The following is a 24,093-nucleotide window of genomic DNA, read 5'->3' on the forward strand; positions in this document are numbered from 1 at the left end:
TAGCGATACATGCAGTCCCACATTCATTGCAGCATCATCCGCAACAACCAAAATATAGAAACAACTTACATGTCCATTGGTGAAAGAATAAAGAAATCATGGTACACACACACTGGAGTATTATTCAGCCTTAAAACAGGGGGTCCTGCCACATGCAATAACGTGGAGACACCTGGAGGACTTTATGCCACACGAAATACGCCAGGCACAGAAAGAAAAAGACTGCATGATTTCACTGATGTGGGATCTTAAAGTCACATCTATAGAGAATAAAACTGTTTATGAGGGGTGCAATGGAGAGTGGGAAATAGGGAAATGTAGAACAAAGGGTAAAAAGTTGCAGATGCATAGGATGAATAACATTAGAAATCCGAAGTAGAAAACAGGAGCTGTAACATTTGTATACTGGAATATTGTTAAGATTTTTGGTACTCCTACCACACACATACACCCAAAGGGTAACTATGCAAGAGGATGGATGTTAATTTGCTTGAGTATAGTAACAATTTTACTACATATACATCTAAGAAAAGTTCATGTTGGATGCTTGAAGCATATACAAGAACAAGTTTTAAAAAATTTATATATATATATATTTTTTTTTTTTTTTTTTTTTTTTTTAAGAAACATGGTCTCCTGAGTTGATACATTTTGTTGGGTAGGATTTTCCTTTGATTTACTGGACATTTTCAAATACACCGTCTATCAATCTCTTCAGTGTATGATATGGTTTGGCTGTGTCCCCACCCAAATCTCATCTTGACTTCTCAGGTGTTATGGGAGGGACCTGGTGGGAGGTGACTGAATCATGGGGGCAGGTCTTTCCCATGCTATTCTCGTGATAGTGAATAAGACTCACGAGATCTGATGGCTTTAAAAATCGGAGTTTGCCTTCACATACTCTCTCTTTGCTGCCATCCGTGTAAGACATGACTCGCTCCTCCTTGCCTTCCATCATGAACGTAAGGCTTCCCCAGCCATGTGGAACTATAAGTCTAGTTAAATCTCTTTCTTAGTAAATTGCCCAATCTCAGGTATGTCTTTACCAGCAGTATGAAAATTGACTAATACAGTGTGTTAAAAATCCTCCATGTGTTAAATTTTCTGTGTTCTGTCTATTATTATTAGCATCATTACTTTAAAAGACCAGGTCTTATTCCGTTGCCCAGCTTGGAATGCAGTGGTGTAGTCAGAGCTCACTGAAACCTCAAACTCATGGGATTATGTGACCTTCCTGCCTTAGCCTTCTGGGTGGTAAGGATTACAGGCATGTACCACCATGCCTGGCTATTTTTAAAATGTTAATATTTTTTGTAAAGATGGGGTCTCAGTATATTGCTTACACTAGTCTCACACTGCTAGTCTCAAACAATTCCCTGGCTTCAGCCTCCAAAAGGGCTGGGGTTACAGGCACGAACTATCACATCTTGCCACATGTCTTCAATTTAAGATAGGCATTTGCCTCAAAAGTCAAGTCAAAAAATATATTTACTATTTTCATAGATTTAATTATTTGCATTTTACTATTTGCATTTAATTCTTATTAAAATCATACTTAATTCTGGACTTTCAGTGAATCATATTAAGAAAAGCAAAAGTAAAAACAAATCACAAGACAAAAATCCACTTTAATTCCTTAAAAAAAAAAGCAAAAATGCTCACTTGGTATGATGGTAGCATGTAGCACTGTTAAACATTTTTTTAAAAGGTTAGGAATTATCACTCAAGACTAAGCACTGAGGACCAGACCATGACATCTTCCAGTTAGAAACTGACAGCAGTGGTCTGAGAAACGCTCCTGCTCGTTTTCAGTCTCCTTCACAAACCCTGCTTTCTGTAGTTCTGATGGACACATTAGGGGCCAAATCAGTAAGAGACTGGCCAGCTCCCTTTTTCCCTACTTCCAAACAAGTCCTTGGCACAGAGTAAAGGATACAGTCTCTTGGCAGAGAACAGGAGAATGCGAGTCCTGAGCTTTAACTCTTCCGAACACAGGTTCACTGAGGGAACTTAACTTGGAAGCTCCCTGGCAGCATCATATTTACATGATGTAGGGTTGGGTCACAGGATTTTATAGCTCAGGGGAGGTGATCAAGTCTGATGTACAAATTAAAAAAATGAAGTCCAGAGTCACTTACCTATTTATTTTCTGGGAAGTAACTCACTCTACGACTATTAGATGTGACCATTTTAAAGCAAAAATATAAGGATTGCACAAAATCACAAAGATATATTGGCAAATATTTTCACATCTTATTAAGACATTGAACCATAAGTTTTGGAAAACTTTCTATAATTGTAAGTCGAATAGTCCCCATTTAAGTGCTTTTCTACTCACTGAAGACCTTCCTCTTTCTTCTTCCAGGCATTTCTCAAAATTAACACCTAAGGAGAATAGCTTGCCTTTAAAAATTTTTATAATTGGATTGCCTCAGATCAGACAAGCAAAAAAAGGGGGAAAAAAGTTAACTTACACTTTCATGTGACACTATTTATGCAAAGTTAAGTGTCTGGATATTTGAAAAACACATGAAGAGATAGAGAGAGCAATTTCCTTTCAGGGTTTAAAAAAAATTAAGTAGCTTGACATTATGTGGACAAAACTTCTGAACATGTCCACATGGCCCTCCCTGTTACCCAAAGAAGAAAATAGGCAACAGGAAAGAGACATCAAAGTTTGGTAGCTCATTAGATTTGATATCTCTTTCCCCCCAATAAATCTCCAGGATGGGGAGAGAAAAGGGGATAGCGGAAACGAGTTGCTGGTTTGTGGGATCCACGCTGTACCAGCAGCTACTAAACATCAAGGGTGCGTTCCCAGTGGATGCAGGCTCTTAGCAACAGAGATCACAGCAAGCCCTGGCCTGACAGAGGGTCTGCCCACCTAGGACCCCAGCCTATTGTCATGTCTCACGGTATTTTGGTGAATTAAAAAATATTTGGGTCACATTTTATTTATCATTTCTTCTGTCTCTCTCTCAGCCAAAATGGAGGAAATGCCAACTGAAGAGGGCAGGTAAGACCCCCACTAAGGGAGTACAAAGTAAGTGCCATGTCTGGGGTCCCAGTATGAGCAGGTACCATGCCTGGGTAATTCACCATCATAGCCCCCAGCAAGTTGTGGTTCTGACATGGAGTAACGTATAGTATTTGTTGAATGAACGTTGCCAAACAGGGGCTTGGACCTCTGTTTCTTCATCCATACAACGTGCTGATTCGATCAGATATTAAACGTTGGAGTTCGCAGCTAGTGCCTAGCTCAGGGAAGACATTCTGTATTCTTAAATCTTATTCAGTTTCTACCACACTCTTTCTTCCAAATTTATGAACAGCCCAAGACATTCTCTAGAGACATTGGAGGGGTAGTTCTCAAAGTGTGGTTCCTAAACCAGCAACGGCAGCGTCACCTGGGAACTTGTCAGAAATGCAAATTCTCAGGCCCCACACTGGACCTACTGAATCAGTAATTCTGGAAGTGGGGATTGGGCAGCAGTCTTTCTGTTAGCAAGTCTTCCAGGTGCTTCTGATGTTTGATCAAGCTTGAGATTCTCTGCTAAGAGACAATTCAGAACCTAATTTGATACACAAATGCAGCAACCAACTCAGCCCAGTGGCCGCCACAGTTATTCCCTGGTCCCTTTGTAAATGGATTTTTCTTTTTCTTTTTTTTCCCTTTTACTGCTTTGGTTTTGAAACACTGAACTCACAACCACTTCTTTCTAGAAATAGCAATATCAATCTCAAGTAAATAATAATTCTAATGGTCCTGACCTTCACATCAATTCTCATTGAAAATATCTAGTCACCCCTTAATAGTATAGTAAGTATAATTTAGAATTACTTTATCGGAAAATTATACCTATATATTTATATTTTGAATAATTTTATAAACATTTACTCTATTTCATACATAAAAATATACCTTACATAAATTGTACATATAAAATAATTCTTTTCTTGTAGGATGCTGTTTATATTGAATACCTCCAACACTCCAACCTCCTTCTCTCTGCTTTTTTACTTTGGGATCCTCAAATAGCTCATTGGCAAGATGTTTTTGGATCGCCTAAGAATATCAGTGCTAGTACTCAGCCACTGCAAAGTTGAAATACTATGCAGCCATCAAAAACGATGAGGTCGTGTCCTTTGTAGGGACATGGATGAACCTGGAAACCATCATTCTCAGCAAACTGACACAAGAACAGAAAATCAAACACCGCATGTTCTCACTCATAGGTGGGTGTTGAACAGTGAGAACACATGGACACAGGGAGGGGAGCATCACACACTGGGGCCTGTTGGGGGGGAAATAGGGGAGGGACAGCGGGGGTGGAGAGTTGGGGAGGGATAGCATGGGGAGAAATGCCAGATATAGGTGATGGGGAAGAAGGCAGCAAATCACACTGCCACGTGTGTACCTATGCAACAATCCTGCATATTCTTCACATGTACCCCCAAACCTAAAATGCAATAAAAAAAAAAACTTTTCTGCTTACCTACTTGTGTCTTGAGTGCATCTGAAATCTCAAACATTAGGGATGCAGGAAGTTTTACAGTAGTTTCATTAAGACCTGGAATAATTAGGTGGACTGCAAGGAAATAGACGCAAATAAGAAGAAAAAAGTGCATCATGACATAAAATAAAGCTCAGCACATCAGATACAACCTATGAAGCGTAGCAGTTCTTTTGCTTCCATTTTAACCCACACTTTAAAATGTTGGGAAAGATAGAACCGTACATCCTAAATGGAATATGTTTTGTATTTAGAACCAAACTACTAAAATCCTCTTTTAATCCACAGACTCAAAAATTGTAAACTGGCTGCTTAAGATGTGTGGTGGACGAAGTTCATTTTCTATAATGATGATTTATAAAAGAGCAGTTCGGTATGATAAAGGCTCCATCCTAATTGCAATCAACTGTGTGGGGCAGGTGGGGCAGGCGCCATCATTCCGACTGCACATGCCCTAGAGCTATTTCTTTAACACACCACGGTAAAGATAGCACAGCTTGGTTCCTAGCTTGGAAGGGACCTGAGCCAGCGTGCTAAACAATGGAAGGAAGTGAACCGGCATCAATTTAAAACTCCGTGAAAGCGCTATCCTCAAAAGACAGCCCGATTTGCTTAATCTAGGCAAAGATATCAAATACACTCACCTAGTATCACTCCTCCCATGGGAGCTTTTTCTGGGGACTTAGCTGAAGCCTTCTGAGTAACATTCTGGATCACTGTTGAAATACAAAAAGACAGTGAGCGGGGGAAGTAGGCAGTAAGAAGCTAATAAGGTGAGGCCATCTGCACTGGGCAAGTCTCGATCTAACTTTATTGATTAATACAAAGCAACTCAGTGGGCCGGCTATGTAGCCAACGGAAGTACTGGAAGGCATACCTTACCTTAACACCTGTGCCGTTAAGTCATGAAAGGTATTATTCTCTCATAAGGTGTTCCGTTCTAATTACTAAAAAATTTTCATCCTAACTCTATTCCCTGAAGTCTTTCTTTTCTCCAAATCAGTCAGTACTAGCACAAAAAAGAGGTGGTGACTAATAAAAATTCAGAAAACTTACTTTCTTACAGCAAAGAATCTTTGAGTAATATCAACACTGACTGACTGTTTTGAGAATACACTGGGGATGCTGTGTTTTCTAAAAATGAAGAATATTTTTTAAGGGCCCTGTCTCTTCTACCAAGAACCTTTCTGGAAATTAAATAGAGTTTAATAATTTGGAAAAGCAAATGCCAAAACAGAAACAATCAGATACTGAAGTGAAATGACACTATAATTCTGGAAATCTGGACTTCTTGGCTGTCCCTAAAGTGACCACTAAACCATTTCCATTAAGAAAATATCCTATCAACGGGTTTCTTCGTGTATGACAACTTAATCCTAGGCCATGCTCCACATACTTAACTTGCTTTTAAAAATTTAATACTTGTGATGGCTTTTGCCCCTAGTTGTCTGACCAGGGTGACCAGCCCAAGGCTTGGCGTATTGGTAAAATAGCCAAAACTATCCATTAACTTCCAATTTACTAGACTATAATATTTTCTTCAAACTTTTTCTCAAACAAATCAGTCAAAAAAATTGAGAAAATATGTGCCATGTTTGATGACCTTAGCTAAACATACGTTAAAGATCGCTTTAAACACATTTCCAGAGCAGACAAATTACCTTGCTTGATGATTGTTATTGGGATTAGCTTCCTTGGGACATAGGCTGGCTGAAAAGAGAAGAAAATCAGCTTTTGAGTCAGTGTGAATAACTTTTCATTCTTTAAAACATATCAGAGAACTGGGAGTAGCTCTTTCTTGTCTTTAGTGAAGTCTCCTGTGACGCCGGTTTACCTGTTGCTGGCGGCCGGGTGCGGGGGCTCACACCTGTAATCCAGCACTTTGGGAAGCCGAGTCGGCCGGATCACCTGAGTTTGAGACCAGCCTCTGGCCAACATGGTGAAACCTTGTCTCTACTAAAAACACACAAAAAAAGTAGCCGGGTGTCGGGGTGGGCACCTGTAATCCCAGCTACTCGGGAGGCTGAGGCAAGAGAATTGCTTGAACCCGGGAGGCAGAGATTGCAGTGAGCTGAGATCATGCCATTGCACTCCAGCCTGGGTGACAGCAGTGATACTTCGTCTCAAACCAAACGAAACCAAACCAAAACACTTGCTGGTTGGATTGTTAGTACACCCATCTGCCTCTATTTTATTGGAGTCACTTGGTTTCCCTCATCAATATCCCAAGGTTTGACAGAAGCAATTTCTTCAGAACTCTCATCAGTTCACTTTATTTAGAAACTGCCATGGAAAGAAACAAAATCTTCTGTATTGAATATCAGTTTATTTTCATTCCGTTTGATTTGACACAGCCAAATGGTCTTTACAGTCCCCCTGGAAAAGATAATAAGCTACCTGGATTTGTAAAGCAATCAACATCGATTGCTGGAGCGTGCCCAGTTGCTGCTGCTGTTACTGCAGATGATACCACAACCACCACACGCTCCCAACACCAAGCATTTATTGCTCAAGAAAAAAGATCAAGGACTCAGATCCAGACATTTATTATTATTCCACAGCCTGTAATTTCAACCATTCTGCACATGTGTATACCCAAGGGACCTCAGAATCGGGAGGATCCCAGGGAACTCGGCTTCCTCTCTTCAGCCAAATTACCTCAGAAGTCCCATAGGAGGTTGTGATGTCAACAAGTAGCTTGAACTAGTGACGGGTGTAGACTTTAAAGCAGAGTTACTGCCAGGCGTAATCATGAGGCCAAGCATAAGACAGATGACAGGGACCCAGAGCAGGTGAGGAGAAGGGTGGAAAATTATATACGGGACAATTGGAGTTGAGTTGAAAGGGCAAGATTGATGTCCGCTTTTAGGCACTTGGTTTAGCTTGCATAGATGACACAGTCATGGCATATACCAGACCTGCTGATCATCAAGGATGTGCTGAATATGAGCTCTTACCAGGTAGGTACTTCCCTAATTACCAAATCCCTTACAGGGGCAAACACCTAGTTGTGAGGAAAATACACTTTTTGATATGCCACCATTTGAATAAGCGATATCTCCATGGTAAAGAAGGGCCAATACACCAAGCTTACTGTTGGCTATTTTTCTTATCATATTAAGGTTATGTTTAAAACAAAAATCACAAAAAGTAAAAGTTTACTATCCTCAGATGATGATGATGATGATGATGATGATGATGATGATGATGATTATTGAGACGGAGTTTCACTCTTGTTACCCAGGCTGGAGTGTAATGGCGCGATCTCGGCTCACCGCAACCTCCACCTCCTGGGTTCAGGCAATTCTCCTGCCTCAGCCTCCTGAGTAGCTGGGATTACAGGCACGTGCCACCATGCCCAGCTACTTTTTTGTATTTTTAGTAGAGACGGGGTTTCACCATGTTGACCAGGATGGTCTCGATCTCTTGACCTTGTGATCCACCCACCTCAGCCTCCCAAAGTGCTGGGATTACGGGCTTGAGCCACCGTGCCCAGCCAGATTATTTTTTAAAAGGGTGTCTGCACCTGTTGACTCAATGATTTCCTCCTTAGCAGCCCAGCCTAAGGAATTAATCAAAGACAGTGTTTATTAGCATAATTTAAAATAATTTTATTATCCAAAAGTAGCTTTTATTAAATGATAGTTCAGAATTTTGACTTGCATTTAATAAAATGGAAAAATGCAGAATATAAGTACAAAGGATATAAATTTATATCCACAGTATAGCCCAATTTTATTTAAAAAAATGTATAGAAAAAAGACCAGAGGGAAATAAATCATCATTTTCTCAAAACAGTAGTTTATTTCTTATAAACCAACAAGAATTTTGTGTACCTTTCTATATTTGCCAAATTTCTTATAAGGGCAAATTACATTTATAATCAGAAAAAGTTATTTTAATCAACAATCTGTTTAGCTACCACATATGTCTCTGTATTGCATCTTAGCTCGTCCACTATTGATAACTAGGGAAATCATGTAAATATAATTTAGACATGCTCTTTCCTGGCAACAGGAGGGAAATTGTAGGAAGATGCGTATACATTTCAGTGGGGGATTAAAAATACCAAACTCTCAGCTTTGAGGTTATACAGGCAGAAGGATCCCTTTTGGCTTTATTATAAAAAGTTAAATGTGAGCACTTGGACAGAGATCCTTCCCTAGGGGAGAAAGTGAGGCCCATCCTTAGCGCGCTGCACTCACTCCCGAGCCCACTGTAAGAGAAGCCCCCCAGCACCCCACACCTGCCCTGTCTAATAAGCTCTCACCTGTCCTGCTCCAGCAAAAGGGTTGCCAACATATAGCCTCTAACTCTTCTGAGAATCTGTATTTGCTCATGTTGAAACTTTTATTTTTTGCTATTTTAAAACTAATTTCTTTCTCCATAATTGTGTGTATTTCTGGGGTACCATGTAATGTTTTCATCTAAGTGCACAATGCGGGATGATTAAACCAGGCTAATTACCACATCCACCTCCTCACTGACCTATCATTTGAAATTGATCTTCAGCAATTTTGAACGATCCATCAATAGTAACTATGGCAACGCTGCTGTGCAATAGCGCTCGAAAGCTTCCTTCTCCTGCCTCACGGAAACTTCCTACCCTTGGCCAGTATCTCCTCACTCCCCGCTTGCCCCGCACCCCCGGAAACCACCATTCTCATCTCTGCTTCTATGGGATTGACACTTCTGAGACTTCTAAATGATTGGCGTGGCAACCTTCAGCTGCATGGGAGCTGCCTGGCAAGAGAGCCCCATTATTTTTCTAGGTACCAATGACCATTTTTGTTCAGGCTGTGGCTGCAGCCGTAGAGGCTTTTGAATGGCCCGTCCTCTTTGTCCTGCAAGTCCGGTCTCTTAGTGCACATTCTGCACTCAGCTCACGTTTTGCTGAATGTGAAGTTTTTCCAAGACACTTAACATGTTCAAGCAGAAATGCCTACGTGTTGCTGTGTCGACTGAATGGCATTATACCAGTTTCATTTTCCTTCCTGTAATGATTTGTTTTGAACAAGTAATTTTTTGACAAGGACAGACGGAAAATATTCTGCCCTTCACATGAATGGAACAAAGTTTCTGTTCTGATGCTTACTCCAGTGCAGACCAGTGTTCAGTGGGAGTGACAAGAAAACTTCTGTACAGTATGTGCCGCCAAAAATTAAAAAATCATTTAGCTGCAGAATGCAATTTATTTCTAGACCTAGAAATGTTCTCCTGCTTCGTCCACAATCCAAAGATGTATCAAGACTGTACCAATGAGCAAATAAGCGCATCTCTACAAGTAAGGTTTTTTGTTTGTTTTGGGGACAGAATCTCACTCTGTACACCAGGCCGGAGTGCAGTGGCGCGATCTCAGCTCACTGCAACATCCGCCTCCCAGGTTCAAGCAATTCTCCTGCCTCAGCCTCCTGAGTAGCTGGGACTACAGGTGCATGCCACCACACCCAGCTAATTTTTGTATTTTTAGTAGAGACAGGGTTTTACCATGTTGGCCAGGCTGGTCTCGATCTCTTGACCTCATTATCTGCCCACCTCGGCCTCCCGAAGTGCTGGGATTACAGTTGTGAACCACCGTGCCCGGCCCAGGTAGGTTTTTAAAGGGTATCATGAAATTCCTACAGCTCAACATATCTCTGCCAATACCTCTACAATTTCTATTCAGAAATTCACAATGGGAATCCTCTCCTTACGTCTTCTTATCACATAAAAGTGCAGGTAAAATTTCACGGGACTCACTGCAAAATGAAGAACTGTGGGAATTTCCAAGACACAGTGTTTCATCAGTCACAATCCAGTTTTAACAGAACCGTTTTATGCACAATGTTTTTTCAAAAACATTTGCTTGCTGACCTTTCCTTACTTTTTCTAGGCTTGTTATTATGAACATCTATTAATGTGTGTCAGAGTCACAGATGCAGACAGGGTGGGGTCTGGAAATGGGACGGAGGGCGTGAACAGCCCACAGGCTCCCATACCGCGTTGGCTGGTGTGGCCTCAGCACGGGACTGCTGTCCTCAGACACCACTCTGGCAGTGATGTTCCTTCCTAGCCATTCCCTTGCTGGCTCTTTTTTCTCTACAGCTTGCCGATCACCCCATGCTTGCTGCAAAGCTCCACGGCTTCTTCCTTCCACAGTTCTCATCTATCCATGTTCACCAAATGCCAGGAAGGAAGCATATTTCTCTGTTGCCCTAGAATAGATTTTTTTCTTCTTCATTTCCAGATATCCTGTCCCTCGGAAACCCAGGTTGGGCTACGCCTTGTGCAGAAGTCTGCTTAAGATCATTTACTTTTACCAATTTCCTGGGACTCTGTGACCAAGTATGCAGTTGGTGACACTCAATGAGGAGAGACTACGTGAGGGTAAAGGGTGATGCCCCTGGGGACAAATGCAGCATGCTTTCTTGCCACGGCTAGGGAAAGCGTTTACTTCTTTAGAAATACCTGCAGCAGCAGCAGCAGTCGCTGCCGCCACCACCACGCAGGACAAGGAACTTCCGTCTCACCCTGCATTACAGTCACTTCCTCCTGATATTACATTGAAAATTACCTATAATAAACTTAGTTTAACTAGGGATTTTGTTTGTGGGTTTCTTCATTTGACATTTTGATTATCATTATTGTAGATTTAACGTTATTTTCAGGCCCTGAGATAAAGAGGAGCTGTCCATCTGGGGAGTAGCTCAAAGGCTGGCTCAAAGTCAAATTTCAAAAAGTTACAAAACATACTGATTCAATCCAGTATCTGGCTAAAAGTGAATCTAACGTCCTCCTTTCAAAAGGCTTCACATTTCTGGTCAACCGAGGAGGAATTTGATACTTAGCTTTGATGATATATTAATAGTTTGCCAACACATAAATTTTTCAAGTTTCTACTTAAGTCAAGGATGCCTGATACATTCTCTGCACACAGTCATAAAGTGTGGGTGGGCACCATAAAAAAATGTGAAATTTCTCTGTTCACATCAATCATTTGATAATTGTTACATTTTAACAACTGGTTCCACTTCTCTTTTTGATAGTAACTGTGGATTTCTTAAAATATGGGTGGATCTCTGATGGAAAATAAAAAATATAAAAATATATGTCATATTTTAGAAGAACACTGATTCTCGGAAGATTTGGATTAAATAATTAAATTTGCTACAAAAAATTAGTCGGGCATGGTGGCGCATGCCTGTAATCCCAGCTGCTCAGGAGGCTGAGGCAGGAGAATTGCCTGAACCCAGGAGGCGGAGGTTGCGGTGAGCCGAGATCGCGCCATTGCACTCCAGCCTGGGTAACAAGAGCAAAACTCCATCTCAAAAAAAAAAAAAAAAATTAAATTTGCTTTTAAAAATCTGTTAATAAGTGCTACATACTTCAAATATTGATTTTGGTTAACTAGTTAAGTAACACATTTTTTCAAAACATGGAAAATATATGAAAATATTAGGCACCATTCTTTATTTTTTAAGACAATAAAACCTAATAGTAAACTTTAGGTTTTACCTCCACAAAAGAGTATGCTAGATTCTCAAAATGGAAAAAAAAAAAAAGTACAATCATCATGATAAATGTATTTTTTGATTCCTCAATCGTATGGATCTCAAGTGATTTACTTTATATTCTTTCTATATAAAGTAACTGATTTGTTTCTGCATATACCCTTTCTCTGATTTTTTCTAGTGGCATAGCTCGGAGCAATATTGAAAACATTTAACAATTGGTAGAACAAAGGCACTAACCAATCAGAAGAGATCCCTGCTATATGCCCCTTGGCACAACTGTCCTACGGCTTTCCTGCCAGAACACGTATCTAGATATGTGAATTACAATATATAGTGTAACCAGAAGGGTAGGATGGGGCTGCATTTAATATCCACATTTTTGACCTAAAAATTATTTATCTTTAAAATGGATAGCCTAAAGTTCAAGTTGGTTTTTCACTTCCATTTTGAATACCTCTTATTGGAAGGTGTTCAAGAGTTTTTGCTGCTTCTAAGGTTTCAGAAGTAACCATGTTCATATGAATAAAAAAGTTTTCAGTGTGTCTTTTTGCTTAAAAATCCTAAAAGCAAAACATGTGAAATTAATTTCAGATATCTTAAAATATTACCTTCAAAGATCAGTCTTAAAGGAGAGATGGGTAAATAATTGGGTATAGCCAGGCACGGTGGCTCATGCCTGTAATCCCAGCACTTTGGGAGGCCGAGGCGGGTGGATCACAAGGTCGAGAGATCGAGACCATCCTGGTCAACATGGTGAAACCCCATCTCTACTAAAAATACAAAAAACTAGCTGGGCATGGTGGCGCGTGCCTGTAATCCCAGCTACTCAGGAGGCTGAGGCAGGAGAATTGCCTGAACCCAGGAGGCGGAGGTTGCGGTGAGCCGAGATTGCGCCATTGCACTCCAGCCTGGGTCACAAGAGCAAAACTCCGTCTCAAAAAAAAAAAAAAAAAATTGGGTATAGACTTCTTTGGACTAAAATATACCTCTCAAGTATCAAACTAGTTTTCAGAATCAATTCTATGTAATGACATAAGACGGTCAAAGCTGTCCCATCCAGTTTTTTCACAACTACCTTATGTCCCAGAGCTACCTGAGAGCAGAGATGTAAGGTCATTTTTTTTTGCTGTCCAGAAGGAAAAAATAAAGCTTCTCAAAGCAGGCTTAAAATATCTTTTCAATGAATTTGGTTTTTCCTCTGGAAATAATGAAGAGTTTTAAACTCATCAGAGCTGGCTGGAGTCGGGGTACTCCACCTCACAGCTTGAAGTGATAAAATGCCTGGCTCTGTGTCACGGAGGCAGGAAGTTGCTTCCTAGCCCTTCCTATCATGGCTGCTTATGTTGAAGGAAAAAAAAAAAATTAAATTCCCAGAGAGTAAAACATCGATCGTCTTTCTCAATCTTGCTGAGTAACTCATCCTAAATGAAATATCTTGCCAAGACAAATACACATTACTGGGATGTGATGTTGAAAGAAAGGGAATCAAAGAAGTGATATCACGGAGTCACATGAAAGGTTCAGCATGATAGCCCAGAGGGTTGAGGACAATGTATGCTTCCTAGGAAACATTCACAACAAAGAAGGAGCGCTGTTCTAGAAGAGGATGAAAGAGCAGCTCTATCCCGCTGTTTCGCCTGTAAGGTACAGCATATCTACCTCTGCTATACAATATTGACTGCATTTAAGAGACCAGGGTGAAGGGACCTCAGGGCGAGGCACCCTTCCATACATAATACTAAGCCAATTGATTATTTTGGGGGAGGGAAATACACAGCCTAATCAATAGAGAACCTTACTATACACCATAGTAAAATAATTTACAGAATTATTACAAAAATCAAACCACTCCTAAAACTAAAGAAAGGGGAGAAATATTTATCTGCTCTCTGGAGAGGGAGGGTCTCTCTACAATACAATGCAATTGAAGAGATCACAATGGAAAAGTCTAATAATTTGGTTAAGGAAATTTCACGAGTTGTCTATTTCAAAAATGTCTATGAACAAACTTAAGTGATAACAAATGGGAGAAAAATATTTCTAGATAGTATCATCCACAGGCCAGTGTTTCTTTAATATATAGTCTTAGACTATATAGTCTTAAAAGAACCCAAGAAAGAGCCGACAAACAAAAAAAACTGCAACAGAACATCATTAAACGGAAAATATGACTGGCTAATAAACCAGGGAAGAAAGTACGGCTTCATCAGCAATCAGAGAAATAAAAATCAAGATGACGATTACAAGCTGTTACATTAGCCAAAAATGTAGTGATGGAAATATGCAAAGCTGACAATCAGGTACTGTAGCAACATAAACTGATAAATTGCTGGCAAGTTTATAAACTGGTACCACTTTCTGGAAAGGAATCTGACCACAGCATTAGGAAGGCCGCACTGTTCACAATAGCAAAGACTTGGAACCAACCCAACTGCCCATCAGTGATAGACTGGATAAAGAAAATGTGGCACATCTACACCATGGAATACTATGCAGCCATAAAAAAGGATGAGTTCATGTCCTTTGCAGGGGCATGGATAAAGCTGGAAACCATCATTCTCAGCCAACTGACACAAGAGCAGCAAACCGAACACTGCATGTTCTCACTCATAAGTGGGTGTTGAACAATGAGAATACATGGACACAGGGAGGGTAGCATCACACACTGAGGCCTGTTGGGGGATGGGGGCCTAAGGGAGGTATAACAGAGGGTGGGGGATGGGGAAGGATAACAGGAGAAATACCTAATGTAGATGACGGGGCGATGGATGTAGCAAACCACCATGGCACGTGTATACCTATGTAACAAACCTGCACGTTCTGCACATGTAGCCCAGAACTTAAAGTATCATAAAAAAAGTTAAAACTCTAAACTATTAATTCTTCTTCTAAGTATCTATTTTAAGGAAATGATCAGCATCGTGAACAAAGCTTTATAAGTGTTCACTATAACATCACCCACAGTTTTAAAACAATTAGAAAGAACTGAAATTCCTACAAATTGGAAACTTAATAATCATGTATTCAGATGATACAGTACACAGCAGTTAAAATGATGTTTACAAAGAGCATTTGATGCCATGAAATATGTTCATCTCTCTGACCAAGTAAAAACAGCGAGATGAAAAACTGCAAATACAGTATGATTTTTCTTTGGAACGACATGCTTAGAAAACAAAGGATCTCCTCAAGTTTTACCAGACTATTAAAGGTTTTATATGACCCTTATAGGTAGTTTTGTTATAGGTAACCTTGTTAATGCTTCTTTGCCCACTTAACATTCTAAATCTTTAAGTATCAGACAATTAGAAAAGCAGCAAAACCTAAAAACAATACAAAACAGCAGACAAGTTAGAGAGAGAGAGAGAGAGAGAGAGAGAGAGAGAGAGAGAGAACGAGAACAGGCCTAGGAATTTATCTGCAATCTCCTTTTTGTATTAATATTTGAAAACATCAAAATATTCTCATAATTATTATTTGATGATGATTTCACAATGAACGCATTTTTCTGCTGTTTCAAACTGCACAAACAACATTTGCCTTATGCGGATTTTTAGTCAATTCTATTTATCTAACACTATTTTCTGTCACCAAACCCAATCTTCTTTTTTTAATTTTTTAAATCCCAGTGAATTATATACTACTGTTTTTTTTTCCAGACTGGGGCTCGTGATCCATGGGGGTATTCTCTGGATTATTTAATTATACATAAAAAGATATTCACCCACACACCTGAAGCACACATCTTAGAGAGCGAAATTCCAGCCACGAATAGCCTTTGCACGTTCATCTGACTGTAGGCTACTTCCAATATCTAGGGACCAAAGCCAGCACCAAATTCCCTTCTTTTCACCAAAGTGCTTCCTCTATCTGCCCAGTAACATGTCTTTTGTTACTTTCAATGTCAAAAGCGGCAATTATTTTGGCACTAATTACTGGGTATGAGATTTGAAATGTGAACATTTTTGTGGTGGCTCTAACAATGACTTACTGTCATCCCAGATCGGGTGGTGTATACTTGACGTGATGCTTCCTGAGAATAGATTTTGAAAAGTGGAAGGAAAGAGAGCAGGAGAAACCAAGTGGCTGAAGTGACAAAAAAGGATATTTTTAGATTCATGGGGAAATACCTGGTTCAGAAAACACAAACATTGTCTAAGCTGAACAGAGGCTGGGCATTTTACAAAATCAAACTGATTGCTTCATCATGGTGAAAAAGACCGGCTCTTTAAAGTAGGATAGGATAGAAAATAGAAAGGAAAGGTTTGAGCTGTAGCAATGTACCTAAAGTATGTATCCATTTGCTCTTGAAACGTTATATTAAAAAGCAATCTACAGAAGCTAATATATGCATAACCTCGAAATACCCAGAATACTGAAATACTATAGTAAGCTACATTGAATCTCAGAATTTTAGCACTTCAAATCAGAGATGATTTGAAATCATGCTTTTATTTAGTTTTTGGAAAAAGAAACTGATTCATAAGACTAAGTACTTTATCCAAGGTTTCATAGCTAATCAGTTAACCTAATTTCAGTATCTTATAATAAAATTATTCCCTTACCAAGGCAGATACAGTTTTTTTAAAGCATTCTTGAAAATAAACTGTTACATACCACTGTGTGGTCTTGGTCGTAGGTACTTTGGATTTTCCCATTTACTTTTTTACCTGATGAAACAAGAGGAAAATGTTATTTCTATTCTTCTTGCTCCTAAGTCAACTCTAGCTAATCATTATGAAGACAATTACAATTTGACCTCTGACTTGGATGGAGAATTTTAACTGGTATCATTTCAAACACTGATTCCAATGAAGTTTTAATGAAGAAATGACTGGAAGAAAGCTCAATGTTCCTGAAAGTCTTTTTATGAGAACTTCTCCTGGTCAGGCTTACCATTCTGAACATTGGTACGTGTTTTATTTTGTTTTGTTTTTTGGTTCGGTTGGTGTTTGCAGGTCAGGGATTGATTTTAAACTACTATAGTACAATAGCCAATGATGTCAATTGAGGTGTAATATTTATTACTCATCTTAAAAATCACTTATAACAAAATATTACGAAATATCATTGTTTAATATGTGCTGTTTCTTCTATATTTTCAGAAACGCTAGAGCTTAGGAATTAGCTTATTTCATATCATATAATGAATGACAATAATTCAAAATTAGGTAACTAAGAAAAAAGAAAAAATTACAAAAGTTTACTGAAACCAACATTTCTGGGTACTTACTTCCAACAACAGTTTTGTGATTGAAAATCTTGCTCCAAATTCCACCTTCCACATTGTCTTTCACTCCAAATTCATAAACTGTGTTGGGCTTTAGATTTTCCACAATTGTTTCAGTGGCTGGACAGATTTGAAAAATCCACTTCTTTTCTTTATCCTTTTCTCGATAGCGAATTGTGTAAAATCTGTTGAATTACCAAAATATACTGCTTTAAAATCACAGGGGGATTCAGAATGTTATTTCAAGTTCCTTACTTGATCGCAGATTTCAACCAACTTGGAATACTATTTAATATTGGCTTCTGTTCAGATTTTCACGAGATTTGCCGAGAACATGAAAAAAGTAAGCTTTAGGTTTTTAATTTCTCATTGCAGTTGGGGTCTCTGCAGCAGCACAGTTTTGGTCTGATAGAATTCCAGAATTTTCATTCTATTATTTGCTGCTTTGCAAAGTTGAAAAACACTAGATATTCTTTTCCAACTATGCACAGAATGGAACATAGGCGCCATTTTATAAATAACATGGTAGTTTCATAGTTGTACGAGTTTAAGCTTTTTCATCCATGGAAGATATGTTAGAGGTAATATCATTCAATTTTGTAAAAAAATAAGCTAAGACTAAGATGTACTCGGTGCCGCATTTGAAGGTTGAACTGTTTTTATTATAAGATAGAAGACCACGAGCCAAGTTAAGAGTACAATAAAAATAGTTAATGTCAATTCAATATCACTGTTATGTATTTTACTTAGGTCTTCATAATACTCATATTTACATAAATATACACATAGATATGTGTAAAATAATTCCCACCACTATTTTCTGAACGTAGATTTTACATATGTTATCTGGTTTGTCACGAAAACATCTCAAGTGGTAGGAATTATTAATCTCATTTTACAAAAGTGAAAACGGGGTTTCAGAACATTCACTTAACTTGCCCAGTATCACCCAGCTACTGACTGACCAGTGGCAGTGGCAGAACTGAAATACAAAGACAGACCCCTCTGGCTCTGCTTTAAACAGCCTCTGTAAGGGGGGCAGCAGATAAAGAAAGGGGATTTCATCACTACTGTATACGGTAATGAGAATGAAGAGGAGAACTGTGCTTATCAACGTAGCTAGATTTTAGAAATCAAATATCCAATAAAAACAAATTACAGATTGCTGCATGTAGTTCCCATCATTTACATAAATGTTAAGACACACGAGCTATGTTACCAAGTATTATTCCTGGCACCGTAAAGGGATAATAAACACTAGAAGGACACAATGTTCATGATAGTGCTTTAACTCCCAGGGAGCAGGTGGAGAGAAAAATAGGATTAGAGGTGGGATCAGTAGGTCAACTTCACCTGCCTTTTGTTTTTAAATAACCTCTAAGTTAATAGAATAAAATGGTAGCTGCCATGTTATGATGATGAGCACATAGGCACTGGGTGAACTATTTTCGGGGTCTTTCTTAGATCTTAAATTTTTCCTCAAAAGTTTGGTACCTTTCCTCCACTCCTCACATCAGCAAAATTAAACGGAGTAAGATGAAGGTTACTTGCTTTTATGTAAAGCTTTAAACAAAATCACGGATTTTGCTCACCCGGAAACATTTATTGGGCATTCTCTAAGCGTGAAGCCCAAGAGTAACAAAACTGGCTACCTAATTTGTGGGGCTCAATGTGAAATGAACATGTAGACTCTGTTCAAAAGTTACCAAGAATCTTAAGACAGTGACAGCAGAGCATGAAACTAAATTTGGGCTCTTCTGAGTTGGGGATCTGGTGTATAGGAAGCATGTCCATGAAGTCAGCAGGTGGTAGACAGTTTAGTAACTACAGAGAGAGATGAGATGCACTTGAACGTTCAGCCTACTTTCTTACTAGGTACAAACCACTGAAAGGCTTGTGATCATTCATTAACTTGCTCCTTTCTAGTGAAAGCTGTGCTCAGGACTCCATTCCCTGATTCCAAAGCAGCAGAAAACAGAATGAGCCACGGAGGCTGTTTCAGCCAAAACACTAACTGCTACTGGAAACAAATGCCATATTATAGAATTGGAATAGACTGTAATAGAAATCCTTTGTGTCCTGTGAGTCAAAGTATCAGTGATTTATGAAATGCATTTCTTGACAAGTATGCTGCATGACATTTTTGTTGTTTCTTTCCCTGTCCCGGCTCTTACAGAACCTTACAGAAGCGCTGAGAAGCTAACATCAGGCCAGATGGGCCAGCACAATTTTGTGTCTCTAGTAGATACATTTCTGAGGACTTAATTGCTTTCGTGAGCCAAGGGCCCCACTGCTAACAGAACTGCTGAAGGTCAGATTCAAGGCTTTGTAGTCAACTTGATCTCACATAGCCTTCTTATAAATGAGACAGAAATGTTCTCTTCTTAAAAAAAACAAAACAAAAACCCAAACAAACCAAAAAAACCCCTAAACTTCACCATGTTTAAAAAATCCAGACTGCAAATCTTTTCCATTTTCATCATAAAGCATTAGAAATACTCTCTTACACCAAGTTTTTCAGGAAAACAAAGGCTTAGGCATTTTGCCCTTCCTCTTGTAGATAGGTCCGTCCTTTTCAACACTGTCTCAGTTGAAATTGCATATTACAGGCAAATTCCAATTTTATTTTATAGCACTATCATATTTTTGTCAAAGAGAGAGAAAACTAGTCAATTAGCTATATTTAAAGTGAAGTAAATTCTCCTTGATTTTAAAACAATATACAGGTCTTATAATAAACAGTGCTTTCTAACCTAGTACATAGTATGTGCTCCATAAATATTTGTGGGATGAGTATGTGGGTACTCAAAGGGTCATTTAGAAATCAGAATATAGTATCTCTAAATAACCCATTATTCAACTCCCAAGGCATACTGATTTAAGCCATTAGGTCTACAACTATATTTTGTGACACGTAATTGCATAATGCACTATTCCTATAGAATCAATGCAAACTGAAGCCAAATACATTTCTGCAGTATACATTTGCACAGGAATTACGATTTTTATTTACTTATTTCAGTTTATCCATACAATAAACTCTGAGCAGAGAAAGAATTACCATACGAGAAAAAGGGAGCCCAAGAAGCGTCTAAGCCCTGATGATCGGTGACAAAGCCAGGCAAATGCCAATTTCTGACTCCTAATCTAATGCCCTTTGTACCGCACTGGACTCGTCAACTGTTGTGCTAAGCAAAAATATGGAAAAGGACGGATAAAACGACCCGGAATGGAAGAAAAACAAAAGCAATCGGCATTTCACATTATTTAAGGCTTTTTAGTTTGTGTTTTAATGTGTAATTTACCATAACATACAGTCACAGTCTTCTGAGGACATCCAAGATCAAAGGTTATTTGCACCCTTTTCTGTGATTATAATTGGTTACAGGTGCACAAAGAGGCAACAAGTCTATTAAAAATACAAGTAGTAGTTTATGAATGTCATCAGACTAGACTTCTGGAACATCCGCCTCCAGCAACATCTGAATATCCGAAGTGGAATGGCTTGCCTGAAGTCGCGGTTGTAACCTAAAGTAAAGGATCTCAAAAGCAACAGGCGGTCTAATTTTGAGTGCTCACTGCATGCTAGACACTGTGTTAACCATTTTACATGTGTCATCTTACTGAATTTTGACAACCCTATATTACTACTTACCCGCCTTTGCAGATAAGAAAACCAAGACTGAAAGCATTTAAGCAACCCATGCAAGGCAATCAAGATGCTAATAGAGCAGAGTTTTGAATTCAGGTCGGTCAGTGTGACCAGAATTTGGATCTTCAATGTTGATGCTCTGATGCCATCCTGGAGATGCTCATCGAGGACTCTGGATGGGAGATGTTGCAAAGAAGCTTCAGGAGCTGAATTAACTGGCTAGATGATTTTTAGTCTCCTCTTAACATCCGACTGGCTTACTCACTTACGTTTGTTGAGAACTACTATTATAAAATAGAATACGGGGTTCTGTGTGAGATGGAAGCAAGGGGGGGTCTGCAGAGCTTCAGAAGTGAGCTTGCATTCTAACGAAGGAGGCAGACACGCACGTGTGTATGGCTGAAGGCGACAGAATGGAAAGCACACGGCATAGAGGTGAGGCTGGGTGCGGCTCTCCCCAGCCTGAACCTAAGAAATACCCAGACTGCATTTTACATCTCATTCCAGTGATGTGGTTCACATCAGGACATACTATCCAGGCCTCGGGAAAGCAGAGTGGATTGGATTTACACCTCACTTCATGAGCATGACTCAGGTATGCTTTGAGGTATATTCCTTGAGCGATTGTACGACTTCTTTTCCTAGACAGTGGGGAGCTGGTGGCAATTCCTCAGTAGGTAAATAAAGTTGAACAGTAATGAAGGAAGCTGGAATTACCAGCTGTGGAAGAATAAGTCACAGAGACATTGGAGGGAGGCATCCTAAGGTATAGTCCAGATGCGAAATAACAAGGAAAGGAATCACACATGCGTGCGTGCACACACACACAGAGGAACAGATAAAAGTTATAGTTCTAAGAAAGAATTGATGAGTTGATGAAACCAGACTCCTTATGGGATATGGGTGCCAAAGATAGCGGGAAAAAAAAGAGATAAAACTGAGTTTTCAAATGCAAAAATAAAGTAATGGGAAAAGTATTCTTCTAATAGTGCAAAAAGCATGAATTCAGGCCAGCTGTGGTGGCTCATGCCTGTAATCCCAGCTCTTTGGGAGGCTGAGGTGAGTGGATCATGAGGTCAAGAGATCGAGACCATCCTGGCCAACATCGTGAAACCCTGTCTCTATTAAAAATGCAAAAACTAGCTGGGCTTGGTGGTGCATGCCTGTAGTTCCAGCTACTCGGGAGGCTGAGGCAGGAGAGTCGCTTGAGTCAGGGAGGTGGAGGTTGCAGGGAGCCAAGATCATGCCACTGCCCTCCAGCCTAGGCTACAGAGAGAGACTCTACCTCAAAAAAAAAAAGTATGAATTTAGTCTGAGTGTGAGGTGCCAACCACTGTTACCTGGTTATCGTGATGAATTGGGACAATTATTTTTTTCTCAAACACCACAAAGACTTTAAATGTCAGATTTTTATTAACTATGCTAACTAGACAGAAAGGAAGCAGGGCCCCCGTGGCTGCAGAAGGGCAAATGGCAGAGAGAGATCATTACTGGGGAAGCAAAGGCTTGGACGACACAGGAAGGATGGGATCATGAGCACTGTATAAGGTCAGAATTGTTTCTTGAAAAGGGAAGAGAGCTAAAGATAAATTTGGGACGAGGAAAGAGTGAGCTGATGAAGAATAGTCCAGATTTCCTCAGTACTGTGGAAGCTAGAATGGTTTGGGGTGTAAAAAACAAACAAACAAACAAACAAACAAAGGAGCAGGGAATGTAGCCAGGATACTGTTGCCCAAATCCAGGGTAAGGTGAGAAGTGCTTTGATTGGGAACATTAGTGTGAAACGGAGAAGGAGACACAGACACAGATACGGATACATCTCAAAAGCAAAAGGACTGTATCTTGGGGCCTTCATAAACAACAGTAGGTGAAAAATAGAAAATAAATGAAGTTTTAAATTAGAACAAATGGAACAATGATAGTACCTCAGAAAGCAATACAGAGACCAGTGAGGCGATATTTCAAGAGGAGAAGTCTGAGTTTAATCTTGTGACATTGAGTTTGAGGTAATGGTGGGACATAAAAATGAGAGTGTTGACATTTCACTGGTTATTTGATTCAGAATGTATTCACTTGAGGCCTGCTATGTTCCTGATGCTGCCAGGGGGACCAGGCAGTAACGGTGGGCAAGACACACACGGTCCCTGCCCTCACTGAGCTTCACATGGCAAGACAGAATGGAACAAGGCGCTGCAGTCAATCAGGTGCGAATTCAGATACTGAAAATTCTCGCTTCTTACAAACCCGAGGGTGGGAAAAGGCAAGAGCCTGCTCTGGACTGGCCTAAAAGGAGAGCCCTCATTCTGCATTAAATCAACAAAATATGAGAGTGCTAGAAAATGTGAAAATGATTTCTAAACTACTCACGAAGCTTCCATATGCTGGCAAAAGAGTAAGAACTGAAGCAGTCTTGAAAGCTTTAACAAGTTGAAAACATGAGAAAGAAGAAATAAGCTATTAAGGGTGAAATAAATTTGGGTTAAAAACATTTCACTCTTCATCAGGGCCAATTTGAAAGCTTTCTTTCAAATCGTGGCTCTATTGAAGACAAATGTGTACGTGTACACATTTCCATTCACCCTGCCATTCAAAGCCCATTAAGAATAAAAACTGTAAATAAAGCACATCTGTTCTCCACTGTGAACTCAGAAAAGAATCTTAACCCATCCAGACGCTATGCAAATAGGAATAGAAACATGTACCACAAAGGATAAAGTGACATTTCATTGATACTTCCAAGCTAAAAATGAAACAAAAATGAGAGTTTTCTAACTGGAAACGTACTACCTCAGAGGTCTGGTATACCAAGTTCATAGTCAAAATATAAAAATGAATTTCACTACATTATTTGCATCGGATCAATGAGGCTGCACAAACCGATGTAAATTAATTTTTTAAAAAAATCAGAGACTGTACAGAGGGTGCCAAATATCAATGGATTAAAATGATACCAGTTGGTGTTCCTGTAGCAAGCCAAGAGCATTCAGATTGCAACGGTTTTGTAAAAGGATACTCCTGAGGACAACTTTAGCTGTATTAATCTCCCAATTTTCAGGAAATAACTATCATTTTTGGCTATTAGGCTAACCTACTGGATTAATCTAAATTCTAAAAAAATTCTGCTTGAACATATGAGGGTAGATTTCTCCAAGTCTCGTCTGCTTCTAATTACACTAATTTATAGTTCTGGTAGATTTATTTGGA

At 39.4% G+C, this 24,093-nt stretch overlaps 1 protein-coding gene across 15 annotated transcripts in view; it reads right to left on the reverse strand.

The window, feature by feature from the left end:
• ABI3BP (ABI family member 3 binding protein) overlaps window positions 1-24,093 on the reverse strand; it is a 248,398-nt gene that overhangs the window by 123,930 nt on the left and 100,375 nt on the right. For all 15 annotated transcript variants that reach the window (XM_074403572.1, XM_074403571.1, XM_074403568.1 and 12 more), the window contains exons 5-9: window positions 17,241-17,422; window positions 16,625-16,677; window positions 6,176-6,224; window positions 5,159-5,230; window positions 4,497-4,589 (exon numbers count right to left, since the gene is read on the reverse strand). In XM_074403572.1, the coding sequence (XP_074259673.1) occupies window positions 4,497-4,589; window positions 5,159-5,230; window positions 6,176-6,224; window positions 16,625-16,677; window positions 17,241-17,422 (449 nt within the window). The remainder of the gene's footprint in view (window positions 1-4,496; window positions 4,590-5,158; window positions 5,231-6,175; window positions 6,225-16,624; window positions 16,678-17,240; window positions 17,423-24,093) is intronic.

Source organism: Saimiri boliviensis, chromosome 8, assembly GCF_048565385.1.
Source record: "Saimiri boliviensis isolate mSaiBol1 chromosome 8, mSaiBol1.pri, whole genome shotgun sequence".
Classification (NCBI taxonomy): domain Eukaryota; kingdom Metazoa; phylum Chordata; class Mammalia; order Primates; family Cebidae; genus Saimiri; species Saimiri boliviensis.